The sequence below is a fragment of the Chiloscyllium plagiosum genome, chromosome 23 (assembly GCF_004010195.1).
Source record: "Chiloscyllium plagiosum isolate BGI_BamShark_2017 chromosome 23, ASM401019v2, whole genome shotgun sequence".
NCBI lineage: Eukaryota > Metazoa > Chordata > Chondrichthyes > Orectolobiformes > Hemiscylliidae > Chiloscyllium > Chiloscyllium plagiosum.
The window spans coordinates 17,333,743-17,353,353 of NC_057732.1; the positions used below are offsets into that span (position 1 = coordinate 17,333,743).

Below are 19,611 nucleotides of genomic sequence, written 5' to 3' on the forward strand. Positions count from 1 at the left end.
CAAATTACCAATATTTGGTAGGTTACTGTGCATTATATGCTAATTCAGGCTGGGCTGGTGGAGTTGAAGGAGGGATTGAATTGGTTGGGACAGCTGTTTTGCATTTATTTCATGTGTGATTCATGTTTGGGGATTTTGATATTTATGTATGCGAGGCTTCTATTATTTCATCAATCATGCGATTTTAGCATGTGTACCTGACCTCACCCCCAAATGATTGAGTATAGTGTACTGGTAGATAGTAGTACATCTTACCTAATTTAGTTACTTTATCAGAGAATTCATAACTTTATTTCACCTCTTTAGAAATAAACCATTTGGACAGATAAATTATTAAAGAAAGTAAATTGCATTTGTATAATACCTTAGATTTTCACAAAGTACTTCATGGTCAACAAAGCACTTTTTTAAAGTAAAGTCACAAAGATAGACGACATGTTTTGGTAATTTTTTGCAAGGTAATGTTATTAGACGTGTCAGAGCTGAGCAGGCCATGTGGCAGAACTCCCCGTTTTTGAAATAATACCGTGGGATCTTTTAGATCGAACTGAGACGTCTCATAAAGTTTCATTGTGGCAAGATTACAGCTCTGGAATTTTAGTCTCAGTCTGGATTATCTACTCAAAATCAAGTCGTGTGCATTTCAGAAGCTTTATCAAAAATGTTTTGTTTGAATACATTTCGTGGAAGCGGAAACCCTGCAGAGTGACTATTGAGTTTTAAGCGTGACGGGTTCCATTCTGTGCCAGGCTGACAGAAATTAGGTTATATAAGTACTTGTCGTCAAATAGTTGCTTTAGGGATAAACGTGGGTCGACAAAGTGAAATACATGATAACTATAGGTTTGCGGGCTGTATGGCAAATTGCCAAATGTGCTTCGGGACTGCGCCAAGGGAGTGTCTGCAGTTTTTGACGGTCCGGCCTCGAGGTCGGCTTTGAACTTTTCAACAACACTAACACCGACTTAGTCTTTAGGAACAAGTGAGGTTGAACTTTCGTTGTAAAAGAAAATCAGAGAAGGGCGTACTCAAGATTACTGACAGCCGCCGAGGAACAGCAAAGGCCGGGTGATTAAGTAAAGTTCCTTTCGGAAAGTCCCCACAGACTGAAACTTCCGTAACTCACATTTCTGATTTTCACTTTGAGCAGCTACTTTTGCAGAAAACCCGAGCAGTCATACAGTGACCAGTGCTAACGGAAGTAAGGGACTGGTTAAAGCCTGGCCATTCTCACGATCCAACCAGATGGTTTTGTCTACGATTAAACATGAAAAGCGGTCAAAATTAGAACTGTCGACTAACCATGGCGGACTCGGAACAACAGGAGGAAAACGTGAAAAAACTAATTGTTCGTCTCCAAAACGTCGAGCAAGGAAGTGAAGTCAAAACTCTGCTTCAGATTTTAGACGATTTGATTCTCCTTACTACTGTTCGAAATGGTAAGTAATGGTCTAAGAAATGTGTTTTAAAAATCCGTTATCGGAAGACAGAACGGACTCATTTTGATGCACAGTGCTGATTGTTTACATCTTAAACAGCTTCGATTTTATTCGGGAATAAGAACATCCACATGCCATTGTTGGTGGTTCTGGAATCGTTCACCGAAATTGCCAGTATCCAACAGGTAGGCTCTTTATTTACGTCTGGTGCTATGACTAGGGTGAGTGGTGCAGATGAATAGTTTTATTTTCGTCTTGACTTGTTCACCATCCAAGATCAGTGTAGGGGTGTTTGTTTTTACAGTCTAAGTGAAGCAAAAGCTTCAAGAAAACGATTGGCACGCGTTGATTTCCAGAACTTGAATGATCTGAGTCACGTTGGCATGTCACATATGCGTGCCGTTGGGACCAAATTGACGCACGCCTCCCCTTCACTCGCCAACTTATTTAAACGTTGCTTGCCAAATTTTTTTCTCTGAACATCATGTGTCCCTCAGTAGAAATTTGTTCTCACTAAAATAGTCTGGACTCGACGTACATCATAAGTATGTATGTCACTCATTCCTTCAGTGAGACGAGATCTAAGAGTACTTAAATAGACTTGTAAGCTATAAAGGCAGGTACCCTATATCTGACAACACTTGAACAGCACCACGGTGACCTTTTGCAGGCCTCTGCATATGCCACAACACAGACAGCAATGGTAGTTGGCCTACCCATTGTAAACCCAGTTGGGCCAGTCCCGGGGGCTGTTTGAGACTGTTCATTTGACAGGAACACAATAAAAGTGCAATAAGCTGTCACGGTTTATTGTTTTTTAAGAAAGCTGGAAGGTTGAGAAACAATCATTTGAGGCTCTCTCTAACTTTATCTTCAACCTCTAGCCTTGCATGGGAAAAGCACTAGAGAAGATTTCATGAAAGACTTATTTTGGGTCAGGAACCACATATGGTCTAAACCACACATTGATTCCTTTTCTGAAAGGAATTAGTAACCTATCTGGGTTTTTATTACCAATCTAATAATATTACTATCATGTTTGTCTGCAAATACCAGTAGAAATGAAGTTCAGATTGTTCCTACATAGTATAGAACTTGAATACTGCTGAAACAAAGTAAAAGCTGCTGAGCGTTTTGAGCCTGAAGACAGCAAGATAAGAACACTTCATTTCAAAATGAATGACAACTTATATTGCATATGAAAGAGTTGTTTCTGGCAGGCACATCAACTGATTGATCGAGGTATCAGGACCACACTTATGAATTTCAAAACAAAGGGCAATGTTTGGGCATCTGTTTCCTGCATATGTGAACCACATTTCAAGACTGACTATTTTAAAATTAGTTGTTCGTATAATTCTTAGTGTGCTCAAGGTTGGACAGCATTTGCTGAACAATCACTGGACCACATTTCTGCATTAGGCATTATCTTATGATTTCTGCAAGCATGGGCTGGTTGAATATGGTCAGTACACTGTCTGTTGCAAGAGCCCCAAGGGAGGTGCTGAAATTTCTGTTAGGATTTCTACAGTATCATGCACCATAAGATTGGTCCATTCAGGAATCTTGTATATAGACCCTAAACCATTTGCTCATTTTCAAGTTTTCTGTCAAAGTAGGATGCATCAAACTAGCCAGTGGAATGATGGCTACTCTATCAGATCATTGCTCACTGTGTATTGCACAGACTTGAGAGTGGTCCCAAGGCTGTCACTTAGAGATATGAAATATGATAGTCTAACTTTAAGTTCCTGAGAAGGGTAATGAATCTGAAATATTTGAGCACCATTTCACCTGCTGCTATGCATTACAACTATGATGGTGTTTTGAACAGAATGCTATGATCAAGCCAAAAAGACACAAATAAATAATATAGTGTGTAGACTTTGGTACCCTTATGATATAAGGTAAGTAAATTGTACACCCCAACATCTATCAGATTTTATCAAGCGGGATCTGAATGTAACACATTATCTGAAAGGTGTAAAAGTAAAGTCTCTATTGTTTTATCAGACCATAGGAGTGGAGTATTTCAGGGGTCAGTGCTGGATGCATTGCTGTTTGTTATCTTTATCAATGATTTGGATGAGAATGTACAAGGCATGATTAGTAAGTTTGCAGATAATACTAAATGGGCTGTATTGTGAACAGTGAGGGAGGTGATCAGAAATTGCCGCAGGATCTTGATCAGCTGGGGAAGTGGGCTGAAAAATAGAAAATGGAGTTTAATATAGATGAATGTGAGGTCCTTCATTTTGGAAAGTCAAATCAAGGTGGGGCTTTCATGGTGAATGGTAGGGCCTGAAGGAGTGTATAGAAACAGAGGGATCTTGGAGCTGAGGTGCATGATTCACTGAAAGTGGAGTCATAGATAGACAGGACAGTGAAGAAGGCTTTTGGCACACTGACCTTCATCGGTCAGGGCATTGAGTGTAGAAGTTGGGAAGCTGTGTTGCAGTTGTACAGGATGTTGGTGAGGTCACACTTGGAGTATTGTGTTCAGATTTGGTCACCTTGCTATCAGAAAGATGTTATTAAACTGGAAAGAGTGCAGAAGAAATTTACAATAATGTTGCCAGGACTCAAGGATCTGAGTTATAGGGAGAGGTTGATCAAGCTAGGACCTTTTTCTTTAGAATATAGGAGACTGAGGGGGAATCTTATAGGAGTGCGTAAGATCATGAGAGACATGGGTAGGGTGAATACGCTCTGTCTTTTTCTAAGGGTTGGGAAATCAAGGACTAGAGGGCATCAGTTTAAAGTTAGAGGGGAAAGAATAAAAGGGAACCTGAGGGGCACCTTTCTTTATACAGAGGGTGGTATGCATATAGAATGAGCTGCCAGCAGAAGTTGTTGAGGTGGGTATATTAACAACATTTAAAAGGCAGTTCCCTGAAGCTGTCAACTGTTCAAAGTCTACAATTTAAATAGAAAATCAAATTTTAGGAAGGAATAGTATCTAATACAAATTACTGCAACATTTAAATGAAATGAGTTCAAGCTAATACCTGTCATTAGCAAGATTAAAGCAGAGCAGGCATTTTTAAAAAAATATTTTCATATGACTTGTATTTAAACCACCTTGATGTATTTTTCAATGATTAATTTTAAAACGTAACTCATGCAATTTTGTTAGAGGCTGTCCTGATAAAGATTTTAGCTCTGCTTTCAATTGAGTTGTTAAAAAAAGTGTTCTCATGGATATTTCAATGTCTCGGATTTTTAACTTTCCCATAGTCTAATTTTGCATTTTACAAAAACTCTAAGAAGTTTGTTATGATTTTTTCCATTTTTCAAAAAAAAAAGTTGAATTATTTTTTACTTTAATTATAATACAAAGCAAGTTTCAACTTTCTTTGCAAATAAAGGGCAAAAGAAACAAGAACACTGTTTATATTCTTCCAAGTAATGTGATTCATTGGATGTACTTTTTCCTTTCCTTCAATTAGGCAGGTTGGTCTTTATTATGTAAACTGATGGAACTCTGTCCAAGCATTATTAACAAATTGACAACACCTCAAGATATGGGAAAGGACTGGGATGTTCTTGGAGTGCATCAGTAAGTATTTTCTTTGTTCACTTGATAGGATGAAATGATATGAACGCAATTAGACTAATTTTATTTTCAAAAATAATTTGGACTCAACAAAATTGCAGTCTGCACCACCATTCAAGAGATCATAGCTAATCAAACTCAACTCCATCATCTCATATTATCCCCACCTCCATTAATTCCATTCATCCTGAGAAATCTATTGAGCTCTGTGTTAAGTGTACTGAATGACTGAGCATCCAAGGCTCTCTGACAGAGTGCAACTCAAAGTTCACAACCATTTGTGGGATGAAACATTTACTCATCTCAGTCATAATAAATGCCATGTTCAAGATTCAACAGTGAGGAAAAACATCCCCTCAATGTAAAACCCTTCAAGAGCTTTGTATGTTTACAGTAGATCACCTCACATTTTCGTAAACTTGACAGATTCCCCAATGTTTTCACACATGACAATCTCCACATTCAAGAAACCTATGCAGTGAACCTTTGTTGTTTTCCCTCCCAGGAAATATATTCTTCCTTAGGTGAGGAAACTAAAACTTCACGCAGTATGTCAGGTGTGGCCTCACCAGTCCCCTTTATAATTGTGGTAAATCTTTATGCCTATACTCTATTTGAAGTTGGATTTAAATGTTATTTGCTTCCTTAATTACTCCATATTAATTTTCTGTGGTTCATATGCAAGAACACTCACGTTCCTTTGAATGAATCATAGAATCATGCATTAACTATGACACAGAAGGAAGCTATTTGGTCTGTTGAGCATGCATTGACTTTTTGCAATACCAATTCATATAGTCTTACTCCCTTACTTTCCCCTAGTAACTGTACTTTTATTTTTGGGTGCTTATCCAATTCCCTTTTGAAAAACACAATTGAATCTGCATTTACCGCCATCTCAGGAGGTGCATTCTAGATCTTAACCATTCAGTTTGAAACAAAATGTTTTTCCCATGTTGTCTATAGTTGATTGACCAATCGTAATGTGTGTCCTTTAGTTTTTAACTGCTCCATCAATAGGACTGGTTTCTCACTATCTACGCTATTGAGGCCCTTATGATTTCACTTATTTGATCTCTCAAAGTTTAAATTGAATGCTGATCTCACTGTCTGAGCAACTTCTCTCTGCAATTGTAACATTATATTATTTGCTCTGCTCCAGTACACCCATCCACCATGTATGTTATGGTCTGCTTGATTATGAAAAACAAATTTAGATACCTGTGACAATAATAATAAATAAAATCAAATGTTTTAACCTTCTCCAAGGGGATTAATCACTTATCCAATTTACCCTTGTTCCTGAACCTCCTCATCCTTGGTCCAATTATGATATGTCTTTTAGAGATGACAGACCAGTTTGGATTTGCCTTGACTAAGGAGTACAAAATAACCTTCAGGAAATGATAGGAGACAGAGGATCAAGCATGAAGGAGCATCTGGAGGAAATCCTTATTAGTCAGGAAATAATATTGGGAAAATTGATGGGATTAAATAATAAGTAGTTTGGGGCCAGAGCTGAGCGGGAGCAAACAGAGAGCAGTCTGAGAAGTTAAGAGATTATAAAGACTTACCTCATGGATTTGGGGCCTGCACTTTGGGACTGGAGCTGAGCAGGAGCAAACAGAGAGCCGTCTGGGAATGTAATGTTTCTGATTCTGAGGGGCAACTGAAAAGTAACATCACAGGAAGACTGTGATTTAATTGGCTAATAAGAGGTCTGCTAAATTTGAATCTGTTAAATTGAATCATGTTAATTTATTGGTTACAACCTGTATAAGCAGAGATACAAATACAGTTTAAAAAAAAACAAATTCCAAATGTAATTAAATAAAATAAGGATGGAGAATTGGGTGATGTGTTGTTTCTGCATGATGTGGAAGCTGGTGGACCCTATTGTGGTTCCCAGTGACCATGTCTGCAGTAAATATTGGTTGCTGGAAGAACTCTGGCTCAGAATCAATGAGCTGGAGGCTGAGATTGAAAGATTGCAACACATCAGGGAGGGGGAGAGTAACCTGCATGTTGTGTTTCAGGAGACAGTCACACCTTTAGATTAACTAACTATAATTTGGCCAGTGGTCAAGGACAGGAGAGTGTGGCTGTGAGTGAAGCATGTAGACGGATCCAGGAGGGAGAGTTGCAGAAGCCTCAGCCCCTGTCCTTGTCCAACAGGTTCAAGTGTTTCGCTCCCTAAGTGGACAGGAACTGCAGGGAGGATGAGCTCACTAACCACAGCACCATGGTGCAGGGAGCAATTCAAGTATGGGGAGAGAAGCGAAGAGTATAGACATAAAGATTTCCCACAGTTAAAAAGGAGACTGGTGAGGCCACACCTGAAATCTTGTGTGAAGTTTGGGATATATTGTGTGAAGTGTGAAGGAAGGATATATTTCCCTGGAGGGAGAACAACAAAGGTTTACTGCATGTTTCTTGAATTGTTGTAATTGGGGATAGTATAGTTAGAGGTATAGACACTGTTCTCTGTGACCAGGATCGAGAGTCCCAGTTGCCTGCCTCGTGTTCTGGTTCAGGATATCTCATCGAGACTGCAGAGGAACCTGGAGTGGGAGGGTAAAGATTCAGTGGTTGTGGTCCATGTAGGCCTCAATGACATAGATAAAACTAAGGGAGTATGAACAGCTAGGAGCTGACTTACAAAGCAGAATCAAAAAGGTGATAATCTCTCAATTACTACCTGAGCCACAATCTAATTGGCACAGGGTCAACAAAATTAAGCAGGTAAATGCATAGCTGAAAGATTGGTTTGGGAGAAATGGGTTTGAATTCATGGGACATTGGCACCAGTACTGGGGAAGAAGGGACCTGTTCCAATGGGATGATCTTCATCTGAACTGTGCTGGGACCAGAATCCTAGCGAAACATATAACTCGGGCAGTAGACAGGACTTTAAACTAAATGGGGGGGAAGAGTTCAGTTAAAGAGGAATTTAGAAAACCTGAATTAAAGAAGGAAGTAAGAGTGCAGAGCTCAGAAGAGGTTATTAAAATCTCCAGCTCGGACACAAATAGGACAGTGTATGGAAAGGGTTAACAATCAAACTTCAAGCACTCTGGACAAACGAATACCAGTGAGAAGAAAGACAGTTAATCCAGGAAAGTGTTATATGTGAATGCATGTGATATAAGGAAAAAGGTAAGTTAACTTGTGGCACACATCGAAATTGGCAGGTATGATGCGGTGGGCATCACAGATGTGGTTGCAAGGGGTTTGGACTTGGGAGCTGAATATTCGAGGATGGCAGGTGGCCAGAGGGGGGGTGGGGTTGCCTTATTAGTAAGAAATTAAATTAAATCAATGGTAAGAAACAAAAGAGGGTCAGACGGTGTAGAATCTGTGTGAGTAGAATTGAGGAACCGCAATGGTTAAAAAAAAATCTGAGTTGGAGTTATACACAAATCGTAGTCAGGAGCTGGGGTGCAAGATACACCAGGAGACAGAAGAGATGTGTAGGAAAGGTGATCATGGGGGAATTTCAATATGCATGTGGACTGGGAAAATAAGGTTGGTAGTGGATTGCAAGAAAAATAATTTGTGGACTGTCTACGAGATGGCCTTTTGGGACAGCTTGTGGTGGAGCCCACTAGGGAACAGGCAATTCTGGATTTAATGTTGTGCAATGAGGCAGACTTGATAAGGGAACTTCAGGTGAAGGAACACTTAGGAGGCAGTGATCATCATAAGATTGAATTTACTCTGCAATTTGAAAGGGAGAAGATAGAATCAGAGGGAACAGTATTACAGTTGAATAAAGGCAACTATAGAGGTATGAGGGTGGAGATGGGTAGAATTGACTGGGAGAGGCACCCAGCAGGAAAGACAATGGCAGGAGTTTCTGGGAGTAATTCAGAAGGTACAGCAGAGATTCTTCCCAAAGACAAAGAAGCAGGGAGGATGAGGAAACCATGGCTGACTAGGGAAGTCAGGGATACTATAAAAGCAAAAGAGAAAGTATATAATGTGGCAAAGGGCAGAGGGAAACCAGAGGATGGGAAGTTTACAAAGATCAACAGAGGACAACAAAAAAGAAATATGGAAGGTGAAGATTAAATATGAGGGTAAGTAATACGAAAGAATACTGTAAGAGTTTCTTTAGATATATAAAGGACAAAGAGAGGCAGAAGTGGACATTGGGCCATTGGAAAATGATGCTGGAGAAATTGTAGTGGGGAACAAGGAAATGGCTGAGAAACTGAATAATTGCTTTGCATCAGTCTTCATGGTGGAAGACACAAGTAATATCAAGAAAATTCAAGAGAGCGAGGTGCAGAGCTGACTATGGTGGCCATCACCAAGAAGAAGATACTAGAAAACCTGAATGGCCTGAAGGTGGATAAATCAGTTGGTCCAGATAGACTACACCCCAGAGTTCTAAAGGAGATACCTGAGGGATAGTGGAGGCATTAGTGGTGATCCTTCAGGAATTGTTAGAATCTGGAAGGGTCCCAGAAGACTGGAAAAACACTAATGTGACACCCCTATTTAAAAATGGAATAAGGCAAAAAATGGAAAACTACAGACTGATTAGCCTAACCTCTGATAAGATTCTAAATCCATTCTGAAGGACGAGATTTCTGAATACTTGTAAACATATGGTAAAATAGGGCAAAATTAGTATGGTTTCATCAAGGGGAGGCCATTCCTGACAAATCTGCTCGAAGTAAAGAGCAAATTAAACGAAAGAGAGCCAATGGAAGTTATCTACCTGGACTTCAGGAAGGCCTTTGACAGGGTTCCCCGCACAGGGTACTGCTGAGTAAGAGAAGGGCCCATGGTATAGATAGAAGCTCTGCTATCTGGCAAGAAGCAGAGAATGGGATAGAAGAGTCCTTTTCGGGAGCTGTTGACATGGTGTTCTGCAAGGCTCAGTGTTGTATGAACTTTTCACTTTATACATTAATGATCTAGATGAAGGAACTGAGGGCATTCTGTCTAAGTTTGCAGACATTACAAGGATAGGTAGAGGGACAGGAAGCATTGACGGAGGAGAAAGCTGCAGAAGAATTTGTACAGGTTAGAAGAGGGGCCAAAGAAGTGGCAGACGGAGTACATTGTGGGAAAGTGTGAGATCACGCATTTTGGTCAAAAGAATAGAAGCATGGACTATTTTCTAAATGTGGAGAAAATTCAGAAATCTGAAATGCAAAGACACTTCGGAGTTCTTAACCACGATTTCTCTCAAAGTAAACTTGGAGGTTGAGTCAGTAGTTAGGAAGGCATATGCAATGATGGCATTTATTTTGAAACGACTTGAATATAAAAGCAGGAATGTACTTCTGAGGCTGTATAAGGGTCTGGATTAGAGTGGTGCTGGAAAAGCACAGCAGTTCATGCAGCATCTGAGGAGCAGGAAAATCAATGTTTCGGGCAAAAGCCCTTCATCAGGAATAGAGGCAGGGTGCCTGCAGAGTGGAGAGATAATCTCTCCACCCTGCAGGCACTCTGCCTCTATTCCTAATGAATGGCTTTTGCCCGAAACGTCGATTTTTCCTGCTCCTCGGATACTGCCTGAACTGCTGTGCTTTTCCAGCACCGCTGTAATCTTGAATCTGGTTTCCATATCTGCAGTACTTGTTTTTACCTAAGTCAATGTCCTGTTGCAACCTACAATAGCCCTCCACAATATCCACCACTCCACCAACCTTCGTTTCAATGGCAAACGTATTACTCATCCTTCCACTTCCTCATCCATGTCATTTATAAAAATCACAAAGAGCAGAGGTTCCAGAACAGATTACTGCACAACAACACTGGTCACTGAGCTCCAGGCTGAATACTTTCTATCTATTGCCACCCTCTGTCTTCTATGGGCCAAACAATTCTGTATCCAGACAACCAAATTTCCCTGTATCCCATGCCTCTTTACTTTTTTAATCAGCCTACAATAGGGAACCTAATCAAATGCTTGCTAAAATCCATGTACACCACATCCACTGCTCCATTTTCATCAATGTGTTTTGTCACATCCTCAAAGAATTCAATAAGGTGTGTGAGGCCTGATCTGCCCCTCACAAAGCAATGCTGACCACCTCTAATCAAGTTTTCCAAGTAATCATAAGTCCTGTCTCTCAGAATCCTCTTCAATAATTTGCCTATCACAGACTGACAGTCCTGTAATTCCCAAGATTATCCCTATTCCCTTTTTTGAACAAAACAATAACATTTGTTCCCATATTCCTCAGCCAGATTCCTCTATTTATTAAGATTAGGCTCCTTTGTCCCTTTTAAACACTATTTCAATGTGCATATTTAGGCATCAATCTCTTGATTTCTGCACCATCATGAGAATTATATCCTGTATTTTGTTTTGCCTCTTCTCATTCCTCCCACCAAAACATAACACTTCTCGGTTGCCTGTATTAAAATTTATCACCACGTGTCTGCTCATTTCAGGAAGGTCTGCATTCTTGATGTTTATCATTATGCTTGTCGCAGTTTGCAACGCTTCCAAGTTTAATTTCATCTGAAAATTTGGAAATTGTGGGCTACACACCCAAATCTGTGTCACTATATGTGTGAATATACGGCGATAGTCCTTGTATTGATTCCTATGGAATGCCATTTTATGGCTTTCTGCAGTCCAGAAACAACTGCTACCATTACAGTCTGTTTCCTGTTGCTAAGCCAACCTTGTATCCCTGCTGCCACTGTCCCTTTACTTCCATGCTCATGTTTCTAAGTCTCTTCTACTTTCAAATTTAATACTTGTTTATTTTTCCTGATAGTCGGCAACTTCACATTATATTTCATCTGCAAGATTTTTGCCAACTTGCGCAAGCTTGTCTTTACCATTCTGCAACTTAATTCTATCTGGCAAAACCTTATGTTGTTTACATTGCTACAGTATGACTGGCCCATTCTTTAGGGCTGCATCAAAAGTCTGTATTGTTGACAAACTTTGAGATATTATACTCTGTGAACTCATCAAAGTCTTTACATGGATTGTAAATAGATGAAGCCAAAGATCTAATCCTTGTGACACTGTGCTTGTAGGGGTCTGCCAACCCGCAAAAATGTGGTTTATTCTTGCTGTCTGTTCTCTAACGAATAAACAATCACCAGGTTGTTGATCATCAAGTGGTGGATTTATTACCACTTGGTCCTATTTTTTCTTCCTAATTATTGTTGCTTTTTATATTCCACATGATGATAGATACAAGCATTTGCTTTAATGTTCCTGCTGTTTCCTCCTTCCCATTAAATTTTACCTGTCTCTATCTCCAGTGGGTCTACAGTGACCTTCCTCAATCTCTTCCTTTTTATACACCTTGAGAAGTGTTTACAATATGCTTTCATGCTTCTTGATAATTTACTGTTTTTATTGTCTTTTTTCAATTCTTCTTGATTTAACTAACTTTCCCCCTTTGCGTAAATATGTAATGAATAGCTTTCAGTTCTTTTATGCATGTGCATGCAGATACTTATTTCCATTCATTGCTTTCACCAGTTTTTATAAAAAGCACTTAATGCTCTTTAATTTCTTTCAATCATAGTTGCTACTTAGTGCTGTAGATTGAGCTGATTACATCTTCTTGTCTTTGTGCGTTTACATGCTCATGATTACCATTACTATTTGCTTAAGAATGTTTCACATTATGTATTATTCTTTCCCAATACATTTCTTCCCTGCATTCCTGAATATGCTGACTTTGATGGGATGAAGTGCAAAGTTCTCTTGTGGGCCTCCAATATGATGATTAATCTCGTATGAACTTGGGTGATGAATGTCATTATGCTATTCTTTTGAAGAGCAAGTCACAACCAAGTTTGTTTCAGTCAGTAAATTTGAATGGAATAAAAACAATTCCCACTTCAAAACTGATCAAATTATCATCGAGGAAGTGATGTAACCAACCATCTTGGTCCACCTTAAGACTGTTCTGAAGAAGAGTCATATTAGACATGAAACATGCACTCTGTTCCTCTCCCCACAGATGCTGCCAGACCTGCTGAGCTTCTTTAGAACCTTTTTGTTTTTATTTCAAATCTCCAGCATTTGCATTGCTTTGCTTCTATTTCTTGAAGTTTGATCAGATTTTTAGCAGCAGCTTCTGGAATTGGCATCCTGACTTTTGTATCTTCCCACCATAGTGGATGTTGAAATTTGTAGTGCTAAACTTATTTGACTGAGGTCAATTACCTGAACAAGACATTCGTGGTTTTAATTTGGCTAACTATTGTATCATGTCTGTCAGGGCTATTTTTCTATCAGGACAGGAGGGACTTTGATGACAGTTGCAATTTAAGAACAAATTACCAGTAATATCAGAAACCATTTTATGTTTAAATAAAAATTTTAAAATGATGTTTCCTGCAATGTTTGACCATTTTTCTTCCTCTTCATATTTTAGACAGATCCTGAAATTGTTGTTGATTTACAAATGTCATCCCACCATATTGCTGCTGGGCCTTAAGGTGTTAACAATCCTAGTTCAATCAGGTACAGTAGTTCTAGTTAATTTTTGAAAACATTTTCTAACCGAGATAGAATCCATACATGAAAAAATAATGTAATAGGAGCCTTTAGTGCATTATCTGATTTTATACCAATGTACTTCTCATATAATTGGGATAGCAATTGTTGTAGGAAAATATAGTGAAAATTCTACGTAGCTATCAGGCAGGCACACTGGTATGATTTGCAGATTTTGATTTGTCTGAGAGTTAGATTAATAATTTAAATGGTGTGCAGATTTGTTCTTGAGTTGGGTGTTTGATATCTGTACTTATACTTTAGAGTGAGCAATGAATCTATCAGTCATTTTAAGAAGTCAGAATCTGTTTTTGTCTGACACAATGTACTGGTCAAAGCACAAGTGTTTTCTGCCAAATCTATGTAATTACCAGATGACATCTTTTTTTAAGAGCAAATACGATATCTGATGAGTTCATTTCTAATTAGCAAATCTTAAGGCAATTCATGAGAACAGAAGTAAGCAGGGCAGTCCTTGAAACTATGCTGCCATTCAACTAGATCAAGGGTGATCTAAATCTCAATTTACTTATCTGCCTTTGACCATACTAACTGAAATAGCCAGAATTATTAGCTAAGCTTGAAAATTTTAAATTGGTTTACTATATAAATTTTAAACATTTTGAAGTTATGTAAACAATGTTTGTTGGTCGTGCTAAGTAAGAATGCGAGATCAACGTTTTTAACATAATTGATCAGAAAAATTGAACGAAGCAAAAATCAAAGTAGGTGAAGTTCTGAGCAGTCACAAACCTGACTTGTAAACCTATTGAGCCATGATTGCTGGATTCTTAGCAACTTCAGATCCACAAATTAGCAACTTGTGATTGTGTCCCCATTATTAATCTTTCATTGTCCTTCAAGTATATGAGCATGTTGTAATTCCCACCAGCTCAGAATTAGACCAAATAAAACGTACTGCCTTCCTTGTGTTTGTTTTTAAAAATGCATCATTATATATAGAACAATACAAAGTGTCATTTGTGAAATTCAGAAGACTGTTAAACTAGTTATTCATTATGTTCTGTCCTGTTAAATTAGATGTCTATTGTCTGTACTGCATTTTTTTTAAGAATTATGTTACAAAGGCCTCTGTTTTCAATCATGTAGTTTTGATCTTTTATTATCATTTGCCTTGATAAAAATGAGAAAATATTTTCCCTGCAATATTGAGTTAAAAGTGAGTTTAAAATGTAGTGTATGTGAATTCGATTACCACGAGCTACTTTACCTTTCTTTTTAATAATAGCTTATAGTGGCATATGTGGACATTGGGGGAAAAAACAGCTCATTATTTGCTTCAGCAATATAACGTTGTATACTAAGTTTTTGTGGAGGTAAAATCTGAAAAAACAGATTATGCTGTTTGATCAGCAGGTTAGCTTGGACCTTGTTAGATGAAGACAAATGTATTTGTGTGGACTTTCATAGTTCATTAATACATGTAGAATTTGTGAGTGTTTTTTTCTAAAGAAAGCCATGCTTTGCACCGTTTGTTTACTTCACAATGAATCCTTTATGCATCATTCATTTTAGTCAGTAGCTAAAAAGGAAAATGAATATTTAATTTTTGTAACTGTTTTGTATTTTATTTCTTACATTGGTGCAGTGTTGGCAATTAAGTTCTGTGTGATATCTTTTAAGAAAATTATGCTTTTGAATCATATTGCAGATGAAATTTCATTACTGCTTCGAGATGATGAAATGGATGTATTTTCTTTGGTTCTTGATGGAATGAAGAGACTTGCTGACCATTGTGGAATTCAGATATATGGGTGTCAAGTATTGAGTGCACTTTTAGGAAAAGGTAATTCTGTAGAATTTGTGCTCCAGAGCTCCTTGAAATATCAGGTTTTTTGAGGAGAGTTGTATCGAAAGGGTTGTAATTCTTATATTGTGGTTACTTTTCGAGAGATGTGTGAGTTGAACAATTTTACATCTCCTTAGAAACGACTTTACATTTTATGTAGTATCTGAAAGCAATTTACAAAAAGAAACATGCTGGTAAAGTAAGTTTTCTTGCATGCAGGTAAGATTTTGCAAACCTTTTGCTTTTTATATATTTTTGAAACAAACAATATATACAAGAATATCCCAACAAAGCTGATTTACAGATATTGCATAAGTCTGCAATTTACCTGCAAGCAAGTTTTGAGAAGATTTGTAGCTCAGGTTGAGGCTCTGGATGTAGGTTTGCTTGCTGAGCTGGAAGGTTCATTTCATCACCATACTAGGTAACATCATCAGTGAGTCTCCGGATGAAGCACTGGTAGCATGGCTCGCCTTCTATTAATGTTTTAGGTTTCCTTGGGTTGGTGATGTCATTTCTTGTGGTGACGCCATTTCTTGTTTTTTTTTAGGGGGTGGTAAATGAGATCTTGCTTGCTTGTTGCAAAAGACTAATGTCATTTACAAATTACCTTGCAAGAACTGTAATAAACACTACAATGGACAAACAGACAGAAAACTAGCCACCAGAATACATGAACATCAACTAGCCACAAAAAGACATAACCCACTGTCATTAGTGGGTTGCATACAGATGAGGAGGGACACCACTTTGACTGGAACAACACATCCATCCTCGGACAAGTTAAACAGAGACACATACAAGAATTCCTAGAAGCTTGGCATTTCAACCTGAAATCTATCAACAAACACATTGTCTTAGATCCCATTTACCACCCATAAGAAAAAGAACAGGAAATGACATCACCACAGGAAATTACATCACCAAACCAACAAAACCTAAACACATAAATAGAAAGTGGGCCATGCCACCAATGTTTCATCCAGAGGCTCATTGATGATGTTACCTCGTATGGTGACAAAACAACTGAAAACAAACTTTCCAGCTCAGTGAGCAAACCTGCATCTATTTACCTGCAAATTTGCTCTTCAGCCTCTTTTCCCATATACAGATATTAATTATCTGTAATCTGCACCCTGCAACATAATTGCTCCTCTTCTATACCGTAATTCTGAGCAAATTGTTTCTGTTTTTGAACCCTCAACCCTTTTTGGTGCTGTAGTAGTATCTTTGACTAATACTGCCATGCCCTCCCAATTTTAGTTCTTTTGCTGTCTTTTCTGCATACAACGTAGCTAGGAATATTAAGTGCTCACTCTTCCCCTTGTTTGAATCAAGATTCTGCTATTGCCACAAAATCATAACATCACGTGCCTACTCGTCTTTGTAGTTTACCATCCTCAGTATTCCTTCACATGCATTCCAGGCCCATTTTTAATCAAGCTCAGATCTCATCCTTGACCAACTAATTCTGAACTATTTATTTTCATATTGTTTGTCTCTCCAATTTCTGTGTGCATTGTTTCTTTAATGGTGCCTCACATTGCAGCATCATTTAACCACCTTGTGAAGATATTGATCCCAACTGTGTTGAAGTACAGCCATTCACCTTTTACAGTTCTTGGGTTTTTGTTCTGTATTTATCTTTGATGCTTATTCGTAATGTTTGACTATGATTTCAGTTCCAGATGAGCAGATGATTGAATTTGTAGAAGAGAAAGATCACTGGGTAATTTTAGAAGCCATAACAAAATTCAGTGAACATGAAGATTTGGTACTGCATGGTTTGAGAGCTCTGCTTCCTTTGGCTAGTCCACGTAAGTTGAGTTGCTTAGCAAAATGTTCAGAACCATGTACCAAGTTGTATGTAAAGTGATCTTTTAAGTTGTAATTACATAAGAGTAAACAATATTCCTGCTTTACATTTGTAAAGCAAGCTTATTTGAGCTGCCATGAGATTATTATTTCAAAACTAATGTCTAACAGTTGTAAAATGAGAAAACATGGGCTAGTCTTTATAGAACTGGCTGTGAAATGTGATATTTGAGACCATTTGACAAATCGATGGCTAGTTACTTTAAGATGCATGTTGAAATATTTGCATGAGGGAAGTGAAAATTGATCTTGCTACATGCAAAATTAATAATAGACTTTTAATTTCAGAAAACAATGTAGAAGTTCTGATGTCAGGAAATGAAAAATGCTACAGTCTAGTAACTGATGCAATGAAGAGATTTCCTGACAATGAGGCAATTCATGAAACTGGCTGCTGTTTACTACAGAGGTTTACTCTTGGTAACCTTAATTCTTTTATCATCATCACATTACAATTTTGCTATACTTATTGAAAAGCATGTTAATGAAGAGAATTTGAGATAATAAATGAATGCAACTGAATTTTTATTTTCCAGATAATTTTTACAATATTTTATTACTGCACGGAGCACCTGAAGTTGTCATTAATGCAGTTCTGAAATATCCACAGAATGGTACTCTGCAGGCTGCTGCTCTCAGCAGTTTGGCACTTTTAAGTAAGCAACATTTCAAATTAAATTAAAAAACTTAAATAGTCATTTGTTAGACTTCACCAAAACTTCAGTCACAGCTCAGGAGGAAAGGTTTCCCACATTCCAAAATGTCTTCAATAAGCTTTTGAAAGCAATTAGTTGCTCACAAGAGTTTAATAAAGAAAGCTGATTTTTGAAACAATCTCGAGTAATCATGAAAAAGCTTTTGTGGAAATTTCCCTTGTTGCTTTCCCCATTGCACTTTCACTCAATTCTCTTTTTTAAAAAAAGCAGTTGATTCATTAGGTGACAGTAGGCCATCACTTGATGATTTAGTAGAATGGCTGCATTTGGGACCATGGAAAAGAGGAAGTCTGCTGTCTTGAAACTCTCAGCACGAAATGTTGAGGGTCTAATCAAACAGTGTGATTCAGTTTGCAGGAATGAATTATAAATAAAAAATATGATGCAGAACAACTGTTTCAGAATAAACTAAAATTAAGTAGTCGAATATTGAATCCACTGGATGTATTAAAACAAAACCAGGAAATACATTGTATATTTGGTAGCACTTATAATAAGAAAAGTCGAATTAACACTTTAGATGCAGAATTCAGAATCTGTTGACCTCGAAAAACCAGGCACTTTTTGGTTTTGAAAAACTGATTGACCTGTGGATTCTTGAAATTTTCCATGGTGTATTTTATTTTGTCCCAACATTAAGCATATCTGTTCTTGTCCAGTTGCTACTTCAAATGGATGCTTTGGCACAACATGACACTTTTTTCCTTTTTCACAATGTACTATGCCATTCCTTGTTAGTGTACCACAATTAATAAATTAAATTTCAATTTCTGAGTGCTGCAATCAGAGTGTCCCTTTAGAGCGAGGAAAATTCTAATACCTTCAATGTACCTTTGTGAAGCTGAAACGATATTTGTGAACAAGCATCTTGAAGAAAGAAAAGATGATCTGTGTTGGACAGAGGCTTGTTGTCGAGCTTTGGAAACATTCAAAGGGAATGCAAAGGTCCAGGTGAGGGATATTACTGTTTAGTCTCATGAAATGCTTAACTTTTATATCATTTTTAAAAAAACAGTTACTTTAAACTGCTAGGAAATGAACCAATGTCAATATTTTGATTTGCTGAATTTGACTGTGAAATAGACCTGGATTTTTCTGAAGGTTTTAAATTCACTTGAAGCATTGAAAATCTGCTGAAGGAATTTCTCTTATCACTGAAGCAGGGTTAATTTTGTAATTTCATATTGGCTCAGTTTGAAAAATGCTCTTGTACGGTCTGTAAAGTAAGTTGCCATCTTGTTGTTGCTATGAAAAACAATAGGAGGAGCTTGTAGTTATTCAGCTGAGAAGTGCATTAGAAATGAGGTTTTGAGCCTTTTATGATCTTGTAAATATTGAAAAATGAAATTGGAATGTTTAGCAATTAAGCAACAAAACTACAAAGCAAAAGCAAATTTTCCACAGAAACAAACTTGCTTATACATTGAAAAGAATTAAACAAAGAAAACACTTCTACCTTAACGCAATAGTTTACAAATACCTTAATAAGTTATCATTTTTAATTATCTGCCCCCTAAAATTCCTTTATACATTTTAATAAACCTGAAGGTTCGTTCACTTCCTTAAGGTGTGGAGGAGCTGGTGTTGGAGTGAGGTGTACAAAGTTAAAAAATCACGCAACACCAGGTTATAGCCGAACAGATTCATTTGGAAGCACTAGCTCTCAGAGCGCTGCTCCTTCACAACTTCCTGATGAAGGAGCAGTGTTCTGAAAGCTAGTG

The 19,611-nt window shown here is 37.8% G+C and overlaps 1 protein-coding gene across 1 annotated transcript in view; it reads left to right on the forward strand.

The window, feature by feature from the left end:
- The first annotated feature begins 317 nt into the window (after positions 1 to 317).
- The window catches only part of lrrk2 (leucine-rich repeat kinase 2), a 137,733-nt gene continuing 118,439 nt past the window's right edge, over positions 318 to 19,611 (forward strand). The window contains exons 1-9 of the mRNA XM_043713611.1: positions 318 to 1,439; positions 1,539 to 1,624; positions 4,889 to 4,998; positions 13,368 to 13,456; positions 15,162 to 15,296; positions 16,982 to 17,116; positions 17,463 to 17,594; positions 17,711 to 17,830; positions 18,732 to 18,841. Coding sequence (XP_043569546.1) covers positions 1,304 to 1,439; positions 1,539 to 1,624; positions 4,889 to 4,998; positions 13,368 to 13,456; positions 15,162 to 15,296; positions 16,982 to 17,116; positions 17,463 to 17,594; positions 17,711 to 17,830; positions 18,732 to 18,841 — 1,053 coding nt within the window. The 5' untranslated portion in view covers positions 318 to 1,303. The remainder of the gene's footprint in view (positions 1,440 to 1,538; positions 1,625 to 4,888; positions 4,999 to 13,367; positions 13,457 to 15,161; positions 15,297 to 16,981; positions 17,117 to 17,462; positions 17,595 to 17,710; positions 17,831 to 18,731; positions 18,842 to 19,611) is intronic.